The following is a 19,051-nucleotide window of genomic DNA, read 5'->3' on the forward strand; positions in this document are numbered from 1 at the left end:
GACAGTTCTCCTGGGAGAAGAGGTGCCAGCCCCTCCTGGCCAGCTGTGAGCTCTAAGAAAGTCCTGGGTCTACCCGGCACATCTTGCTCACTTCCCTGTTCCAGTTCCCAGTTGAACAAGATGGATGGGCCACCCCTAAGAATGAGGGCCTGGCAGGGGGAGGGGAGCTAGGCTCTGTGTTGGCAGTTGCCATGGTTTCACTCTGAGTTCTGGAGCCAACCTGCCCACCCTTTGAGACACTCAGATCACAGAAGCAGTAGGTCAGAAGCCTGAGGGGATATAAGGAGTGCCACTCTGGAGCCCCCCAGTGCACCTGTTGAGATGGAGGCCTCAAATGGGCAAGGGGGTGAAAGAGACAAGCCCCTAAAGAAGGTGAAGTGGGGTGAGGGATGTGAGGGAAGGAAGAAAGAAGGTCCTTGAGAGGCTAGTCTTGGAAAGCAGAGAACATGAAATTAAGGGAAGGAAAGAAGAAGGAAAAATGTTGATGTACACAAGTTAGCAAGAGACCAAAAGAACAAAAGGATAATTCATTCAAACACAAGTTTATCAAAGACGTGTATTCCTGGCAAGATGATTGTTGGTTATGGAGACACAAGGGCATGTGTGTGTGTGTGTGTGTGTACGTGTGTGTGTACACTTGTGTCATGGTCTGTGTGTGTGGTTGTGTGGTGTGAGGGGTGTGTTTATAGAGTTGATCGGCCAGAGTCCCCTCTCTCTGGGGCCTGGAGGAGCCTCAGATACATACTCTCTCCATCTACTTTCCTCCGTTTCCCTGGTCTCTCCCTTCAGAGTGGTCTGGGCCGGGATCTTCCTTGTTCCCCCTGAGCACAAGCAAGAATTAATGCTCCCTTTTCTGAGAGGCTTTTGAAAGGTCAGGTGCAAATCCCACCATGTCAGTTTAATCCTGTGCTTTGACTTTATTATTTCGTAGTCACTTTGTCTTCATTAATTTTCAGCTTTTGGGGGGCCCACTTTTGCTGTCAGAAATCTCCTCCTCATCACCATCACTGTCACATGGTTTTCTGAGTGCCTGTTATCATGGCATGATGCTAAAGGTTAGAGGTGGTCCTGGGGCTTAGGCACTCAGTAAATGTTTGTTTGAATGAATGAATAAATGACTCCTTGCTCATTCCCCCAAGGAGTTTCTTACATCTCTTGGCGCCTCAAAGTGTTCTTATCTGTAACCAGGGATAATGATATCTAACCTCACAGAATTTGTGGGAGAATAAAATGAGTTCATGTTTATCAAGTGATTTGTACAATTAACTACTATTCTGTGCTATAATTATTATAAAAGAAATGGGTAGGGCATTCTAGGTTTCCTAAGCAGGGATGTTCAGGGATGGGTTTCTTTCCTAGGGCTTACTGCTTCAGGACTGGGCCAAGAAAGGGTCCTCAGGGAAAATGGAGAAGGGCTTTGGCTGGAATTTGGACCACTGGTTGCCTAGCACTGCCCCTCAAGAGCACCTGCCTAAGCTCCCCAGATGACCATTGCCTCCTGCCTCTTCCCAGGTGACAGATGCACCCTACTTAGAGAAGAGCTCCTGCACCACCCATTCTGGAGACTCACTTGTACGCCATGCCAAGGGTCTGGACCAGGACACCTTCAAAATTGTAAGGGGCCAGCCCAGGACCCTGTCTCTTGTTCCCTACAGGTCAGGAGACCTGGATCAGAATTGGCAGGCCTCAGAACCATAGCTTATTGTCCCACTTGTCATGCTCTTGGGAAGGAAGTGGGGCAGGAGCTTGACTGGAGCCTCCTTACTTAACCCGCTTAACACTTCCTGGCTCATAAAGGCTTCTGGTTACTTGGGGCTGCCCATCTACCTCTTTTCTCCTATGACCCCTCACTTGACCTGTTGCCTCCTCAGTGTAAAGAATATCTAAGGCCACTGAAGAAGTTCCTGCGAAAGTTGCACCTGCCCAGGGACCTTCCCCAGAAGAAGAAGCTAAAGTACATGAAGCAGAGCCTGGTGGCCCTAGGGGACCACATCAACACCTTTCTGCAACACTACTGCCGAACCTGGGAAATCAAGCACTGGAGGAAGTAGGGCAGCCTCCTTGCCCTTCCCACTATTCCCACTCCTGGGCCACATACCTTTCCCACCCCCGATTCAAGGTCCCACCTCAGTCAAGATCCCTGAGTCCTTCATTCCTTCATCTTTATGTGAAAGAGTCAGGATCCTAGAGTGAGCATGGTGAACAGGGGGTGGAGAGAATGGGATCTCTAGTTACTCAGGGCAGCATTGATTCATGGCAGCTACGTACACAGTGGACAAAGGACTCTCCTGACTCTGGAGAATGACCTCTGAACAACTGCTGTGTGGTGTGGGTGCCCATCACCAGGTTGGGGTATTCAAGGTCTAGCAAATTTCCACCTCTCCACGTCCCCAGCGAAATCCAAGGAGGCAGCATGTGGTCCATTTCTCCCTGGGTGGGTCCTGGACACAAGACAAATGCTGAAGGGAGAGGGGCTGTGCTCTGCCTCCCTCAGCCTTGGTTTCTCCCCTGCAGGATGCTCTGGCGATTTGTCTCTCTCTTCTCAGAACTGGAGGCAAAACAGCTTCGCAGGCTCTACAAGTACACCAAGAGCAACCAGACAGCCAAGTTCCTGGTGAGGCGCTCAGGAAAGCTCCTCCCCAGGCCTGGCTGAGGGTTGGCTGGTATATTCTTGGATTGGGGGGGGAGGCCTGGGGCTGAGGGTCCCTCTGATACCACCAGCATCCTTCCAGTCATTTCCACACTCACTGGCTGGGGAACACCCCACTGCCCCTACCTTTATCCCTATAGGGGGCGAAGTGGGGCTAAAGAGGGCAGAGGCTCAACTTCAAGTTCTTGATACTCTCCACACCAACACCCTGATGTTAACAAGGGCAGGGACCTTCCTGAGGAGCTATAGGTGGGGACGGTTGAGGCCAGGCAGAAAGGCACAGCCAGCTTGGGGAAGGCTCCAAAGACTAGCAACAGCCTGGCCTGGCTTTGGTCAAAAACAGTGACTCTCAAACATTTTGGTTTCAGGTCATGTTCACTCTCTTAAAAAACCATTGAGAAGCCCCAAAAGCATTTATGTAGGTTATATCAATCGATATTTGCCTCATCCAAAATTAAAACTAAAGAAAAAATTCAAAATAAGTACTTACTAATCCAATTAAAAATAAAAGCAAGGAGCCCACTACATTTTAACATAAATAATTTTTACAAGAAATATCTGTATTTTCCAAAACCAAAAAAATTAGTGAGAAGAATAGCATTGTTTTACATTTTTGCAAATCTCTTTAGTGTCTGGCTTAATAGAAGACAGCTCAGCTGTGTTCTCATATCTGCTTCTACAATCTCTTATGATATGTGATTTGGCTTAAGTACATGATGAAAACCCAGACTTGCACAACTGTATAGTTAGAGAAGAGAGGAATATTTTATTAGCATTTTCAGATAGTTATGGATATTTTTTTTAATTTATTTACTTTGAGAGAAAGAGAGAGCAAGGGAGAGGGGCAGAGAGAGAGAGAGAGAGAGAGAGCAGACTCCATGTTCGGTGAATAGCCCAATGCGGGGCTCGACTCTCATGATAGTGAGATTGCCACCTGAGCTGAGCAAGAGTTGGACGCTTAACCTGCTGAGCCATCCAGATGCCCCTGTATATTTTTCTTTGCTACCACACCAAAACTCAACAAGTGGCAGCTACTTAGTAGCAATGTGGAATCTGAAACCATATGAATGAACGTTATAAAATACTTCTTTTTCTTTTTTTAGCACTTTTAGGTTTACAAAAAAATTGGGTAGAAAGTTCAGATGTTTCCCATATACTACCCCCTCTTGTTTTCCTTATTATTAGCATCTTGCATTAGAGAGGTACATTTGTTACCATTGGTGATCCAGTATTGACACATTATTAACTAAGTAATGTCCGTAGCTTACATTAGGGCCCACTCTTTGTGTTGTACATTTAATAGGTTTTGACAACTGCATAATGACATGTATCCACCATTACAAAGCATACAGGATAGTTTTGGTGCCTTAAAATGCCCTGTCCTCCACGTATTCATCCTTTCATTCTTTCCCTCCAAACTCCTGGCAATCATTGATCTTTTTTTTTTTTTTTCCAAATGTTTTTTTTCCAACGTTTATTTATTTTTGGGACAGAGAGAGACAGAGCATGAACGGGGGAGGGGCAGAGAGAGAGGGAGACACAGAATCGGAAACAGGCTCCAGGCTCTGAGCCATCAGCCCAGAGCCCGACGCGGGGCTCGAACTCACGGACCGCGAGATCGTGACCTGGCTGAAGTCGGACGCTTAACCGACTGCGCCACCCAGGCGCCCCAATCATTGATCTTTTTACTATCTCAATGTTTTTACTTTTTCCAGAATTTCATATAGTTGGAATCACACAGTATGTAGCCTTTTCGGATTTGTATCAATGACTTTTTCACACTGGCTTACATTAGACTCCATTGGTTTCTCTCTTGCACTTTGGGTAGACCCCACTTTTCAGGGGGTCAGTGAGGTCAAAATATTTCAGGGGCCCCCAGGGGCTCACAGAGCACACTTTGAGAATCACTAATTCAAAATAATAATCATGGGTAACAGTTTCTATGTTCCAGAACTTTATGTTCCCTCCCGTGATCTTCAAAAGTAACCCTGGGGCACCTGGGTGGCTCAGTCAGTTAAGCGTCCGACCTCAGCTCAGGTCATTATCTCATGTCTCATGGGTTTGAGCCCTGAATCTCGCTCTGTGCTGACAGCTCAGAGCCTGGAGCCTGCTTCAGATTCTGTGTCTCCCACTCTCTCTGCCCCTCCCCTGCTCACACTCTGTTTCTCTCTCTCAAAAGTAAACAATTTAGGGGGAAAAAAAAAGTAACCCTACATGGTAACTAGAAATAGTGTTCACAGTGTGTAAATGAAGATACCAAATGCAGAGAGCTTGACCCAGACCACATAGCAAGTAGAGGGAAGAGCCAGGTTCAAACATCTGGTTCAGAGGAAAGCCCTCCTCTAACTGTGGCACCTCACTCTTGCTGGGCAGCTTTAACGAAATCCTTTCCCCCTTGGGTCTCTATTTCTTCCTCTGAACATGAATGGGTGAGTCGTTTCAGTGATTCCTCCTCTGAATACAAGGAGTTGCCATTTTAGTGATACCTGGATTTCACTGGCCAGGAAAATCTCAAAAGATATTTTCAGGTTCTCAATTTTAATTTTGTCAAGGACTTTAAAATAAGTACCGTTGTTTCATTACAAAGAAATGCGTAAGACGCTATAATTCTAGACTAATACACACATGAAAAAATGTTCAACATCACTCATCATCAGGGAAATACAAATCAAAACTACAATGAGGTTATCAGCTCACACCTGTCAGAATGGCTAAAATTAACAACACAGGAAACAACAGGTGTTGGCGAGGATGTGGAGAAAGGGGATCTCTTACGTTGTTGGTGGGAATGCAAATTGGTGCAGCCACTCTGGAAAACAGTATGGAGGTTCCTCAAAAAGTTAAAAATAGGGGCGCCTGGGTGGCGCAGTCGGTTAAGCGTCCGACTTCAGCCAGGTCACGATCTCACGGTCCGTGAGTTCGAGCCCCGCGTCAGGCTCTGGGCTGATGACTCGGAGCCTGGAGCCTGTTTCCGATTCTGTGTCTCCCTCTCTCTCTGCCCCTCTCCCGTTCATGCTCTGTCTCTCTCTGTCCCAAAAATAAAATAAAAACGTTGAAGAAAAAAAAAAATTAAAAAAAAAAAAGTTAAAAATAGAACTGCCATACGTTCCAGCAATTACACTACTAGGTGTTTTACCAAAGAATACAAAAATACAGATTCGAAGGGGGCATGCACCCCGAAGTTTATAGCAGCATTATCAACAATAGCCAAACTGTGGAAAGAGCCCAAATGTCCAGTGACTAATGAATGGATAAAGGAGATGTGGTACATATACACAATGGAATATTAGTCATAGAAAAGAACGAAATCTTACATTTGTGATGATATGGATGGAGCTAGAGTGTATTATGCTAAGTGGAATAAGTCAGTCCGAGAAAGACTACCATATGATTTCACTCGTGGAATTTTTTTTTAATGTTTGTTTATTTTGGGGGGCACCTGGGTGGCTCAGTTGGTTAAGTATCTGACTCTTCATTTTGGCTCTGGTCATGATCTCATGGTTTGTTAGACCAAGCCCTGCATTGGGCTCTATGCTGACAGTGCAAGGCCTGCTTGGGATTCTTTCTCCCCCTCTCCCTCTCTCTCTGTCCCTCCCCTGCTCATGCTCCCTCTCTCATTCTCTCTCAAAATAAATAAATAACTTAAAAAATAATAATGTTTATTTTTGAAGGGAAGAGAGACAGAACATAGTGGGGGAGGAGCAGAGAGAAAGGGAGACACGGAATATGAAGCAGGCTCCAGACCCTGAGTGGTCAGCACAGAGCCCGACTAGGGGCTCGAACTCAGGAACTGGGAGATCATGACCTGAGCAGAAGTTGGACGCCCAACTGACTGAGCCACCCAGGCGCCCCTCACTCGTGGAATTTAAGAAACAAAACAGATGAGGGAAGACTGGGTGGCTCAGTTGGTTAAATGTCTGGCTTCGGCTCAGGTAATGATCTCCCTATTCGTGAATTCAAAGCCCGGTGTCGGGCTCTGTGCTGACAGCTCAGAGCCTGGAGCCTGCTTCGGATTCTGTGTCTCCCTCTCTCTGCCCCTTCACCCACTCAAGCTCTGTCTCTCAATCTCTCAAAAATAAACAAAAAAATAAATAAAAACAGATGAACATGTGGGAAAGGAAAAAAAAGAGAGGCAAACCTAAGACTCTTAACTATAGAGAACAAACTGAGGGTTGTTTGTTGGAGGGGAGGTGGGTGGGGGACAGGCTAGATGGGTGATGGGTATTAAGGAGGGTATTTATTGTGATGGGCACTGGGTCTTATATGTAAGTGACAAATCACTAAATTCTACTCCTGAAACTAATACTACACTATATGTTAACTAAACAGAATTTATTTATTAATTTTTTTTAATGTTTATTTATTTTGGGGGAGAGGAGCAGAGAGAGAGTGGGAGAGAGGATCTGAAGCGGGCTCTGTGCTGACAGCAGAGAGCCCAATGCAGGGCTCAAACTCACAAACCATGAGATCATGACCTAAGCCGAAGTCGGATGCTTAAACTGACCCACCCAGGAGCCCCAGCTAACTAGAATTTGAATATGAACTTGAAATGAACAGAAAAAGATACTATAACACTAAGAGTTGGAGGACGTATATCAAAGTAAATAACCACCCAATAAAAGACAGTTGGCAGCCTGGCCTCAGTGTCTCTGTTTCTCTCCCACATCTGTGACCCTTTGTTCCTGCTGACTAGGCACGTGTGAGGTGCAGCCAGACCACAGTAATTTCCTAACAAGGGCAGGGCTGGGGCTCTGGAGTGTGGGGCCTGTCTTCTCCGTACTCTCTAAACATTATGGGCCCATTGCAGGTGGCGTTCTGTCCCCTGGACACCCCGGAGAGCTCCTTGCTGGCCAACCAGGAAGACAGTCTGCCCAAGCTCTGCAGTGCCTGGGGGCTGCACGGCAACATCAGCGGCATGAAGGAGAGGCTGTCCAAGATGCAGGCCCCTGGCCGAGAGGCCTCCCTGCTGGGGGAGCCAAGATCCCAGATCCAGGTCATGAAAGGTAATGCCCCTTCCATGTGGGAACCATGTCTGGAGGAGGGGTCTCGCCCGCGGTGCCACATGCCCCCTAACCGCCCCCCCACCCACCCCCAGCAGCCTGACACGTTTCCCTTCCCATCTTCTTTTTAGCCCTCCATTTCTCTTTCTGTCCATTCTCCTTCCTCTTCTGCACTTTTTTCTTTTCTCTGTTTTGTCCCCCTGCCTGCAGGCATGTTTATCATAGAAAGTTTGAAATGTACAGATAAGTATAAAACACAAGAGGGGAAAATCACCCATTACCCAGAGACCATGACAGGTAACATTTGGGTGTGTTGCCTTCAGTGTTCTGTATGATTTCCCTCCGGAGGTCTTGTGATATATAGTTTTGGTTCCTGCGTTTTTCAGTTAACAGTTTAAATGAAGGCACTTTCCCACAAGACTAGAAGCAGAGACAGTTTCTAGCAGCCAAGAGTGGGGGCTTCAAACAGGGGCAGGTTGCCTACTCCCTGTTTCAGGTGGCTACGGGCTAAGGGAGTGGTTCATTCCCAAGGCGGGGAGAAAGTCAAGTCAGATGGACTGGGGATGGCCTTCCCAGCAGCTTTGGTCTCTGCAGTGATTGCACCGCTTGGCGCACTGGACGGAGGCTGTGGGGTTAGGGACAGACTTTCCAGCAAGGGGTCCCAGCCAAGGTTGGAACCTACGAAGTCCCCCTCCTGTGCACTGAGGTGCAAAGAGATGTGGGAGCCACTTACCCCTCCCTCTTCCGGATCTGGCTCCGGGGACCCCAGTTAGCTGCTCTTGCTTAGCTATTGGGGGAGAAAGTAAAGGCAAACAGGGTGGCCTAGGACCTCAAAGTGTGGTCCTAAATTGGAACCAGGTGCTCCTCTGAGGGTCAGGCTGCCTGGGGCTGATGCAGGCCAGCAGCTCTCGGGGCCTCTTCCACCAGTCATAGCTACACCGAGTGGGAGAGCAGGGGTGAGAATAGGGAGGGGGCGGTGGTCACGAGTTAGGCAATTCCAGAGACCCAGAGCCCTGTCTGGGCTCTGTGAGGGTCCTTGGCCCTGGTGCCTGCAGTTTAAATTGAGAAAGCAAAACATACAATGGGATGAAGGCCAAGACGTCATTAAGATGATGTAGGCCAAGCAGCTCACGAATCAGATCAGGAAAGTGAGGTCTGGGCTTTTGGGTCAGCCTTTCCCTGTACCAGGTGCTCTGTATCTCTTTATTTCACTTAATGCCTGCAACATCCTCATGAGGAGGGTATTATTGTCCCCCTTGCACAAATGAGCAATCTGAAGCCATAGGGCAAAGGGTGGGACAGGCTGACTGGAGGAAGTAACTCTGGGACAGGCTTTAAAGAAAGGGAAAAGGAGGGGCGCCTGGGTGGCTCAGTCGGTTAAGTGTCCCGACTTCAGCTCAGGTCACCATCTCACGGTCCGTGAGTTCGAGCCCCGCGTCGGGCTCTGGGCTGATGGCTCAGAGCCTGGAGCCTGCTTCAGATTCTGTGTCTCCCTCTCTCTCTGCCCCTCCCCCGTTCATGCTCTGTCTCTGTCTCAAAAATAAATAAAAACGTTAAAAAAAAAAATTTAAAAAAAAAAAGGGAAAAGGAGAGGAGGGGGGAAGGAAGAGTAGGAGGAGAGAGGAAAGGTGAGGGGCAATGAGCGGACAGTCCGGAGCCTGGAGGTGAATGGAAGAACAGGTTGGAGAAGTGCAGGATGGGGAGGAGGGGAGGATGGAAGGGTCTGTGGGGGTGGGGGGGTGGGGGGGTAATAGGAAAAAGCCTTGCATGGTAGGTTAAGAACTTTGGCTTTCGTGTAATTCTTTTTTTTTTTTAATGTAATTCTTAAAATAACATTTTATTCCTACCTATAAACATAAGCATAGCATAGAAAATCGGGTAATACCGATAAACAAAAATAAGCAAATATAAACACCACATTGTTATCACTACTGCTAGCACTTTCCAGATGTTTTTTACGCATATAAATACCTGTATTTTAGCCAAATGAGACCTCGCTGTGTATAGGATTTTGCTTGGAACTTGCTTTTTTCAGTTAATTAGATCAACCTTCCATGTCAACGTTTTCATTTCATCTCATTGTTGGATTAAATACTTCATATTCAAATTTTCCAAGTAGTCAAAGATATTTTTTTGTGCTGGTTTCTCAAGCATGTATTGCCCTGGTTATGCCCCTTCCATCTCTTTTAACCTAACAATGTCCTCCTTTTTACACCCTGACTTGTTGAGGAGATCAGGCCACTGATCTGCCGAATGTTCCACTTTTGATTCTTGTTGCTTCCTTTTGGCATTTTTAAAGCTTGTTCCTCTTTAGATAGAAAGTCTTGGTGAATTCACATTAAACATTTGTTTGGGATACAGTAGAGCTGAGGTTGTGTTCTTCACATTGTGGTAATATGACAAAACACACACTATTTGGCGGGCCCACCAGGAATGGGCTAAGTAAGGTCAATCACTGAGTCTATTAGTGATATTAAATGTATCCCATGTGGTGTTTCTTTGACTCTATGTTCATAAGTCCGTTTTTACGAAAAAAGATGGCGGTGGTGTTTGCAAACAGTCTAGCAGCAAAGTCCTGGGACCTGGGGCATGAAACCTGAGAGGGGTGCGGGGAAGAATCAGAGTCAAGACACATGGTATAGTCCTGACTGTGCCCCTAACTTGCCTTGGGCTTTGGGTGGGCTATTTCCTTACTCTGTGCTTGGGTGAGATCCTTCATCTGTAAATTAGGGTGATACCATCTTCCTCTGCCACAGGGTTCTTTGAGAAAAGAGGGACATAGGTTGCAAGTTAAGATAAGATTGTGTTGTTCTTCCTTTCTGTCCTTACCATATCCCCCGAATGTTACAGCCTGAGATTCTCTTACTCTTTGTGATGTTATCAGGACTGTGTTTGACCTTCCCTTTTCAGATTCTCTAAGGAAACTTCCTCACAAAACAAAACTCGAGAATAAGAGAATTAAGGAAGCCCCAGAGACTCCAGAGACCTGCCCATAAGAACATCAGGCTAGAACAGAGGGCCAGCTTGCCCTGGGTCCCAGAGCACTTGTCTTCAACACCTCTGCACCCTGGGGGCTGGGACCAATGAAGGGAAAGAAGAAAACTGTCTTTATCAGAAGGATGCTCAGGTCTTAGTTACGTATAAATGGGGCGGGAAATAAACAACCTTAAGACAGTTCTACCTTACTTGGCTAACAATCATCATTCATTCGTGTTTTTAATTTATTTAAAAAATGTTTGCCAGCTACCTTCTGATTGGCAGGTATGAATAACACAGATGAATAACACAGATGAATAAGAAGTGATCACCATCATACTCTAGTGCAGGAGACACACATGAATAGACATTACAACAGGCTGAATAGAGGTGCACAGGGAAACCTCGGCAGGTGACAAAGGAGTGATGTGTGCCAGGGGAGAGCACAGTGGAGAGTGGAGGGGGCCTTGCAGCAGAAAGGGAGAAGTCTGGCAGTCTGCCTCAGTTGTCTGGACTTGGTCTCCTGGATAACCTGGGGGGAGAGAGGTAAGGGAGGTGTCAAGCAGTGGAATGAGCTGATGTGACCTGGCGATTGGGGAGATGCTCCGGAGGCAGTGAGCACAGTGCATGGAAGTGAGAGAGGGTGAAGGCCAGAGACCAAAGAAGAAATCATATCAGTAGCCTTAGCTGGGATGACGGTTCAAACTGGTGGTCAAAAGTCAGCAGCTGCATGCTGAATTCAGACCACTGATGTGTTAGTTGTTTGCCCGTTGTGGTGGTCTACTTACTGTTTAAAATTAAAAAAAAAAATTAGTTGCCAATATTAACTTGGTACATTTCACCTTAAAAACAACAAACAGGGGCACCTTGGTGGCTCAGTCAGTTAAGCATCCGACTTCAGTTCAGGTCATGATTTCACAGTTCATGAGTTCGAGCCCTGCGTCAGGCTCTGTGCTGATGGCTCAGCCTGTAGCCTGCTTTGGATACTGTGTCTCTCTCTCTCTCTCTCTCTCTGCCTGCTCCCTGCTCATGCTCTCTCTTATTCTCTCTCAAAAATAAACAAAAACATTAAAAAATTAAAAAACAAACAAACAACAAACAGCAACAGGGTCGCCTGGGTGGCTCAGTCAGTTGAATGTCCGACTTTGGCTCAGATTATGATCTCACGGTTCATGGGTTCGAGCCCCACGTCAGGCTCTGGGCAGACAGCTCACATCCGGGAGCCTGCTTCAGATTCTGTATCTCCCTCTCTCTCTGCCCCTCCCACGTTTGTGCTCTCTCCCTCTCTCTCAAAACAACAACAACAACAACAACAACAACAACAACAACAACAGATTTCTGGTTTTTAAAAACTTGCCCCACTTGGATGTGAACAAGAACAACAGATTTCTGGTTTTTAAAAACTTGCCCCACTTGGATGTGCCTTCCCACATGACCGCGTGAGGCTGGAGCTCAGAAACAATTGCTCAGGTTTCACTGATATTCTTTCTAGTTCACCACAGTCTCCACCCCCTCTCTCTTGCGTCACACACTGACCTTCTTCACCCAGTTGTATCACCCATTTGACTCTTCTGGCTTTTCATATTTGCTACCTTGGGGATATACAAAGTCAATGAAGGTGTGCATAAAAGGGGGATGAGTACATTTGTAACATTAGATAGAATAAAATTGACAATTTTAGGTGACCGATGTGAGAGATAGGGAGGGAGGAGGAGGAAGTGAAGATGGTAGATTTTTTGTAGATGGTGTTCAACTCCAGGAAGAGAAGCAGGTGCAATCGTTTTCTGAAAACGCGGCAGAGTCGGAACTCTGCCTGAGGTAGCAGCAGACAATGCCCAGTGCTGCCTTGGAGGGGGTAGGACCAGAACATATGTGTGTGACCCTTTCTTCTCCCTTCCCTCGATTTGTCTTCATGAGTGAATATCATCAGAATGTTTAAATGATAAAATGATAAATGATAAACATTTAAAAAGCTTAAATGACAGGGAAGCATAATGCATGAAAGAAGGCCTCAGCTCTCTCTTTGTTCTTCACACTCATCGCCTCCCAGAAATGGCAAGATGAAGAGTACTGAGACACAGGTCTGCAGTCCAGCCTCACTCCATTGGTCCCTGACAGTCCTAACAAAGCAGGGAGGATTTGCCAGAGAAGGCGAGCAAGCTGGAGGGTGTCCCTGATGATGGGGAGGGGGTGCTCCAGCTTTCTCTACTCCTGAGTGATTTCACTGACAAGGTCCCAGGAAAAGGGCCAGTGGTTCTGGGAACGGATGAAAACAGGGAGGTGTCCTGTGTGTGAGGCAGCACCACCCCCTAGAGGAATAATGGGATTCTATAGCAAGGTATGTGCAGAGGCAGACACCAGGAGGAAGTGGGGGGAACTTTATATCAGCCTGGGGACCAGCAGGATCCCTGAAGGCAAAATAGGCAACAGTCTTGGTTTTTGAGCCCTCTTAACTCTTTCCTCAAATTTAGTGAGATCTCATAATTCCAAAAACGAACATCACATAACATTGCTTCACTCCAAACCCTCCAAACAGCGCAGAGGATTTTTAGGCCAGTGAAAATACTGAGTGTGATACTAGAATGGTGGATACATGTCATCATACATGTGCCCAAACCCATAAAACGGGCAATATCAAGAGTGAACCCTAGTGTAAACTAGGCACTCTGTGTGAGGATGTGTCACTATAACAGATGTATCACTCTGGTGGGGGTGTGGATAATGGGGGAGACGATGTGTGTGTGGGAACAGTGGTATATGAGAAATCTCTGAATCTTCTGCTCAGATATGCTGTGGACTTACAACTGCTCTACAAACATATTAAAACAAAGGAATAAAACCCTCCAACAGCTCTTCATCTCATGCAGATTAAAATCCAAAGATTTTGCAAGGGCCTATAAGGCCTACTATGATATATTCCCACTGTCCATTATGTTACCTCTCTGAACTCATTCTTTTCTCATACTTGTCAAGATACTCCTGCCTCAGGCCCTTTTCACTGGCCGTTTCCTCCATCTGGAATGTTCTTTCCTAAGATACCCAGTTGGCTAACTCCTTCATTGCCTTCAAATCTCTGTTCAAATGTTACCTTCTCAGTGGAGCCTTTTAAATTCCAACAACTACACACATTCTGAGTATCTCTTAGTCTATTTTTATTTTCCTAAGACACGTATACCTCTCAAATATTATATAATTTAATGATTATATTTCTAATTTATTGATGGTATCCTCCCACTAACATGTAAGTTCCACAAGGGCAGAGTTTTTTGTCTGTTTTGTTCATTGCTATATCCTAAGCAATTACAACAGGACCCAGCACAGAGTACGTACTTAATAAACATTTGTAGAATGAATTAATGAATGAACTAACAAATCAAACTAGAGCATTTAGTCCAAACACTTCCTGGTTCAGAGGGGGGGAAAAGAGGCCCAAGAAGAAAGGTTGACTTCTCCAAGTTTGGACAGTAAGTCAAACACCAGAACTGGGACTAGAATTCAGACTTGATGCCTACTGGCCATACATACATGTGTCATGCTGGCCACCTCCCATACACCAATGACACGTGCTCTCCTTGCTCTTGGCCAAAATGCTTGTATCACTCAAATAACTCAAAATGCTTAACGTATTGCTTCTAGGATAATTTGTATTTTCTTAGTTAACATATCTCTGCATAAAGTATGACTCTCTAAGCTGGACTTGGAGACACCAGAAGCAGGTGGTTGGGGAAGGTTATTTGGAGGTGCAGGGGCCTATAGTGCCGTAGGGGTAGTCTACTGCGGGGAAACTGCCTCACTGATAGCCAGACCAGGCAGCCTTCAAGGAGAGTCCCTTCCCTAGAGAATACTGGATACTTTCCCTAAAGTCTTAAATGGAAGAGGCTCCCGACCACAGATACACTGATTGATCACTGCCTGACCCACTCCTATTCCAGGCTACAGGAGTCAGCTGGCAGCCTCCTCTTCCTATAACACTACCACAAATGCATGTAACTCAGCACAGATGGCAAAAGGCTTTGTATGCATTCGCACTGGATCTTCATGACAAGCTTGTGGGAGAGACTCTGCCCCATTATAGAGAAGAAAACAGCTAAGCACAGCTTAGAGGCTGGCACAGCTGAACTGAAATACTGACTTTCTGTGTCTTCTGACTGCACACCCAGTGCTCCTGTGTTTTACGATTTTTCTTTTGCGCGTGCATTTTTTCTTTTTTTAAAGCATTTTTTAAAGTTTATTTATTTTGAAAGAGAGAAAAGGAGAGGGCTGTGAGTGGGGGAGGGGAAGAGAGAGGGAGAGACAGAATCCCAAGCAAGCTGTCAGCATAGAGCCTAATCAATGCAGGGCTCCATGTCACATCTCCATCTCATGAATTGTGAGATCTTGACCTGTGCCAAGATCAAAAGTTGGATGCTTCACTGACTGAGCCACCCAGGCACCCTGTACAGACATTTTTTATTTTTATGTAGTTAAATTCACAGTCCTTCCTTTAATGGCTTCTTTAGGACTTTGAAAGATTTTCCCCACTCAGAGAATATTTAAAATTGTATCTTTCCTTCTAGCACTAGTGTTTCAATTTTTACATTTAAATCTTTAGTCTATCTGAAATTTATTTTGGTATAAGTTGTATAATAGGAATCCAACTTTTTTTTTTCCAGATGGCTGAAAGTGTCCTTGCACATGTGGGAGTGTATTTATAGGATATACCATATAGGGGAAAAAATCCATCTTTCCTGAATTGTTTGAAATGTCACTCTTATGATACTTTAAATTCCTGATTTATTTGTGTCTATTTCTGAACATTCTGTTCTGGTCCATTGATCTGTGTGTCCATGTAGGGTTTTAATGAAAAAGGAGAAAAATATACTACAATAACAAAACAGTGTATGATAAGGGGTACTTGACTGGCTCAGTTGGTAGAGCGTGACTCTTGATCTTGGGGGTTGTGAGTTCAAGCCCCACATTGGGTGTAGAGATTATTTTTTAAAAATTAAGCAAAATATCATATGATAGGAAAAGAGTATAGACAGATTCTAAAAAGAACCAAATACAACTTTTAGAAATGAAAAATCATCATTGATATTAAAAACCTACTGGTCAAGTTAAACAGTGAATATCTGAATTCATGGATCAATCTGAATATCATAAAGAAAAATAACCAGACATTATGGAACTCCAGTTAAGCAGTATTTTTGCAAAAAGAAAAATGTAACCTGAATTTGATCAAATTTCCAGTTTATGGGAAGTACAAGGGACTGAGGAACATATTAAATGACACTATGAGTGGGGACAGAATCCACATTTCTAGACTATGGGGAAAATCTACTGAATGGATGAACCATTTACTTTAAAAAATAAAAGTTGCGGGGCGGGGGAGAGGGAATCTAAAGATTAGGAGAGACTGAAAAGATATGGCCAATGAGGACCATGTTTACATACTGATTAGAACAAACATAAACATGACACAGAAACATCTATAAAACAGGGAAATCAAACATGAACTGACTACTTGAAGATGTAAAGGTATAACTAAATATTTTTTTTTTTTTTTATAATTTTTTTTTTTCAACGTTTATTTATTTTTGGGACAGAGAGAGACAGAGCATGAACGGGGGAGGGGCAGAGAGAGAGGGAGACACAGAATCGGAAACAGGCTCCAGGCTCTGAGCCATCAGCCCAGAGCCCGACGCGGGGCTCGAACTCACGGACCGCGAGATCGTGACCTGGCTGAAGTCGGACGCTTAACCGACTGCGCCACCCAGGCGCCCCTAAATATTTTTTTTAACGTTTATTTTTGAGACAGAGAGAGACAAAGCATGAACGGGGGAGGGTCAGAGAGAGAGGGAGACACAGAATCTGAAACAGGCTCCAGGCTCTGAGCTGTCAGCACAGAGCCCGACGCGGGGCTCGAACTCACGGACCGCGAGATCATGACCTGAGCTGAAGTTGGACGCTTAACTGACTGAGCCACCCAGGCGCCCCCATAACTAGATATTTTTGAGTATGGTAATAACTTTTTGGAGTTATGTACTTTTTAAAAAGGAGATAGAAGTTTATTGAATAAAACAAGGGAGCAGTGGGCAGAACCGTAGAGGAGAAGCTCTCTGCTGGAGTTATGTATTTAAAAAAAAATTTTTTTTTAGTGTTTATTTTTGAGAAAGAGAAAGCAAGCAGAGGAGAAAGAGAGGGAGGTGGGGGAGGGGCAGAGAGGGACAGGGACAGAGGATCTGAAGCAGGCTTTGTGATGACAGCAGAGAGCCCAATGCAGGGCTTGAACTCAAGAACCCCGAGATCATGACCTGATGAGCCAAAGTCAGATGTTTAATGGACTCAGCTACCCAGGCGACCCTGGAGTTATGTATTTTTAAAGTACTTATGTTTTAGAGATAAACAATGTATTATTTGTAGACGTCTGGGATTTGGTTTAAAATAATCCAGTGGTAGGGGAACCTGGGTGGCTCAGTCTGTTAAGCATCTGACTCTTGATTTCGGCTCACATCATGATCTCATGGTTCATGAGTTCAAGTCCTGCATTGGGCTCTGTGCTGATGGTGTAGGGACTGCTTGTGACTCTCTCTCTCTCTCTCTCTCTCTCTCTCTCTCTCTCCCTCTGTCTCTGCCCCTCTCTCTCTTTCTCTCAAAATAAATAGGTAAACTTAAATAGATAAACAAATAAATAAATAAATCCATCCAGCAGCAAAGGCAGGGTCCATAGCAGATGAAGGAATAGTCATAACAAGATTGGCCATGGATTTATAAATTGGATGAGAGGTACAAGGCAATTCCTTATCCCAGGTTCTCTACTTTTGCATATATTTGAAATTTTTGTTTAATAAAAAGTTTCAAAAGATTAGCTAATCCATTGCCTCTCTCCTATTTCTAAAAGAGCTATAATCCTCCTGATTTAAAACAGAGGATAGTCTTCAGCCTTGATGTAAGCCTAGAAACTTGCCCCAAAACAGATCCTTCCCTTAGGATTGTTTTTCTATAAGGAGGTGGGATGAAGGGGCAGACTAGAATCCAATTCAAGTCTTGAACTCCAGATAGCTGACAAGTTTCCAGAGAACTGGAACAGGAGTATCAGAGTCATGGAAGATGTTCTGGAATAAGGAAATGCTCTTGATGCACATAAGACTGATACAGGGGTATGGGGCGCCTGGGTGGCTCAGTTGGTTAAGCGTCCGACTTCAGCTCAGGTCATGATCTCGTGGTTCATGAGTTCAAGCCCCGCGTTAGGCTCTGTGCTGACAGCTCAGAGCCTGGAGCCTGCTTTGACTTCTGTGTCCCCCTCTCTCTCTCTCTACCCCTCCTCAATTCGTGCTCTGTCTCTCTCTCTCTCATGTTATAAGTAAATAAACATTAAAAAAACATTAAAAAAAAAAAGACTGATACAGGGCATTGTTTGCCAGCAGGAGACTTCTGAGTTAAGTCTCTGAAAAGTCAGTGGTTCACAAACCTAAAACACATCATCTTATTGCACTAATCCAAGAAATGCAAATGAAAAGAATGAGATTCTTTGTATCACACTGGCAATGAAAAAAAATTATAAAGCCCAGAGTTGCTGTGGGTGTGGAAAAATAAGAATTCTGATATATTACAACCTGAATGGAAATTAATACAACCTGGCACTGTGTGTCAAAATTGGACTCAGCAACTCCATTATGAGGAATGTATAAGACATGAATCTGAGATGTGCACAAAGCTTTAGTGTCAAGCATAATCATTAAGAGAGGTAATTACAATAGGGAAAAACTCTAGTACGGTGGTTTTAAAGTATACCCACAAATTCTGATACTGCTCCTTCCAAGGCATGGGAATAATTCCCCTTCCCTGTGTGTGAGCTGTCATTAGTGACCAACTTCTAATGAACAGAATATGGTGAAAATGGTCAGTGTGACTTCCAGGTAGATCACGAAAGATATTGTGGCTTTTGTCTTGCTCTCTCTGTTGGAATCACTTGTCCTGGGGGATGTCAGTTGCCATGTCATGAAGACACTCAGCCCTATGGAGAGCTCATGTGACAATGAACTAAGACATGCCAATAGCCATGAGAGGGAGAGATCTTGGAAATAGATCCTTCAGTTGTAGACCAGTCTTAGGATGACTGCAACCCTCATACCATCTTTTTTTGAAAACCTTTTTATTTTTGAGAGAGACAGCGTGAACGAGGGAGGGACAGAGAGAGAGGGAGACAGAATCCAAAGCAGGCTCCAGGCTCTGAGCTGTCAGCACAGAGCCCAACATGGGGCTCGAACTCATGAACTGTGAGATCATGACCTGAGGCAAAGTCAGATGCTTAACCAACTGAGCCACCCAGATGTCCCGGTGCCATCTTGATGCAATCTCATGAGACACCCTAAGTCAGAACCACCCAGCTAAGCCATTCCTGAATTCCAGTTCCATAGGAATTGTTAATTCATAAATATTTTTT

The 19,051-nt window shown here is 45.0% G+C and overlaps 1 protein-coding gene across 1 annotated transcript; it reads left to right on the top strand.

Moving 5' to 3' along the window:
* The first annotated feature begins 321 nt into the window (after positions 1-321).
* On the top strand, positions 322-10,646 carry CHCT1 (CHD1 helical C-terminal domain containing 1). Its single transcript, XM_047080909.1, has 6 exons — positions 322-372; positions 1,513-1,614; positions 1,872-2,047; positions 2,515-2,614; positions 7,458-7,653; positions 10,561-10,646. Exons 1-6 carry the CDS (start codon positions 322-324, stop codon positions 10,644-10,646), a joined length of 711 nt encoding a protein of 236 aa, XP_046936865.1.
* Positions 10,647-19,051: the final 8,405 nt, after the last annotated feature.

Source organism: Lynx rufus, unplaced genomic scaffold, assembly GCF_022079265.1.
Source record: "Lynx rufus isolate CCGP_SWC_20201006 ecotype Redwood Valley unplaced genomic scaffold, mLynRuf1.p SCAF_18, whole genome shotgun sequence".
Lineage (NCBI taxonomy): Eukaryota > Metazoa > Chordata > Mammalia > Carnivora > Felidae > Lynx > Lynx rufus.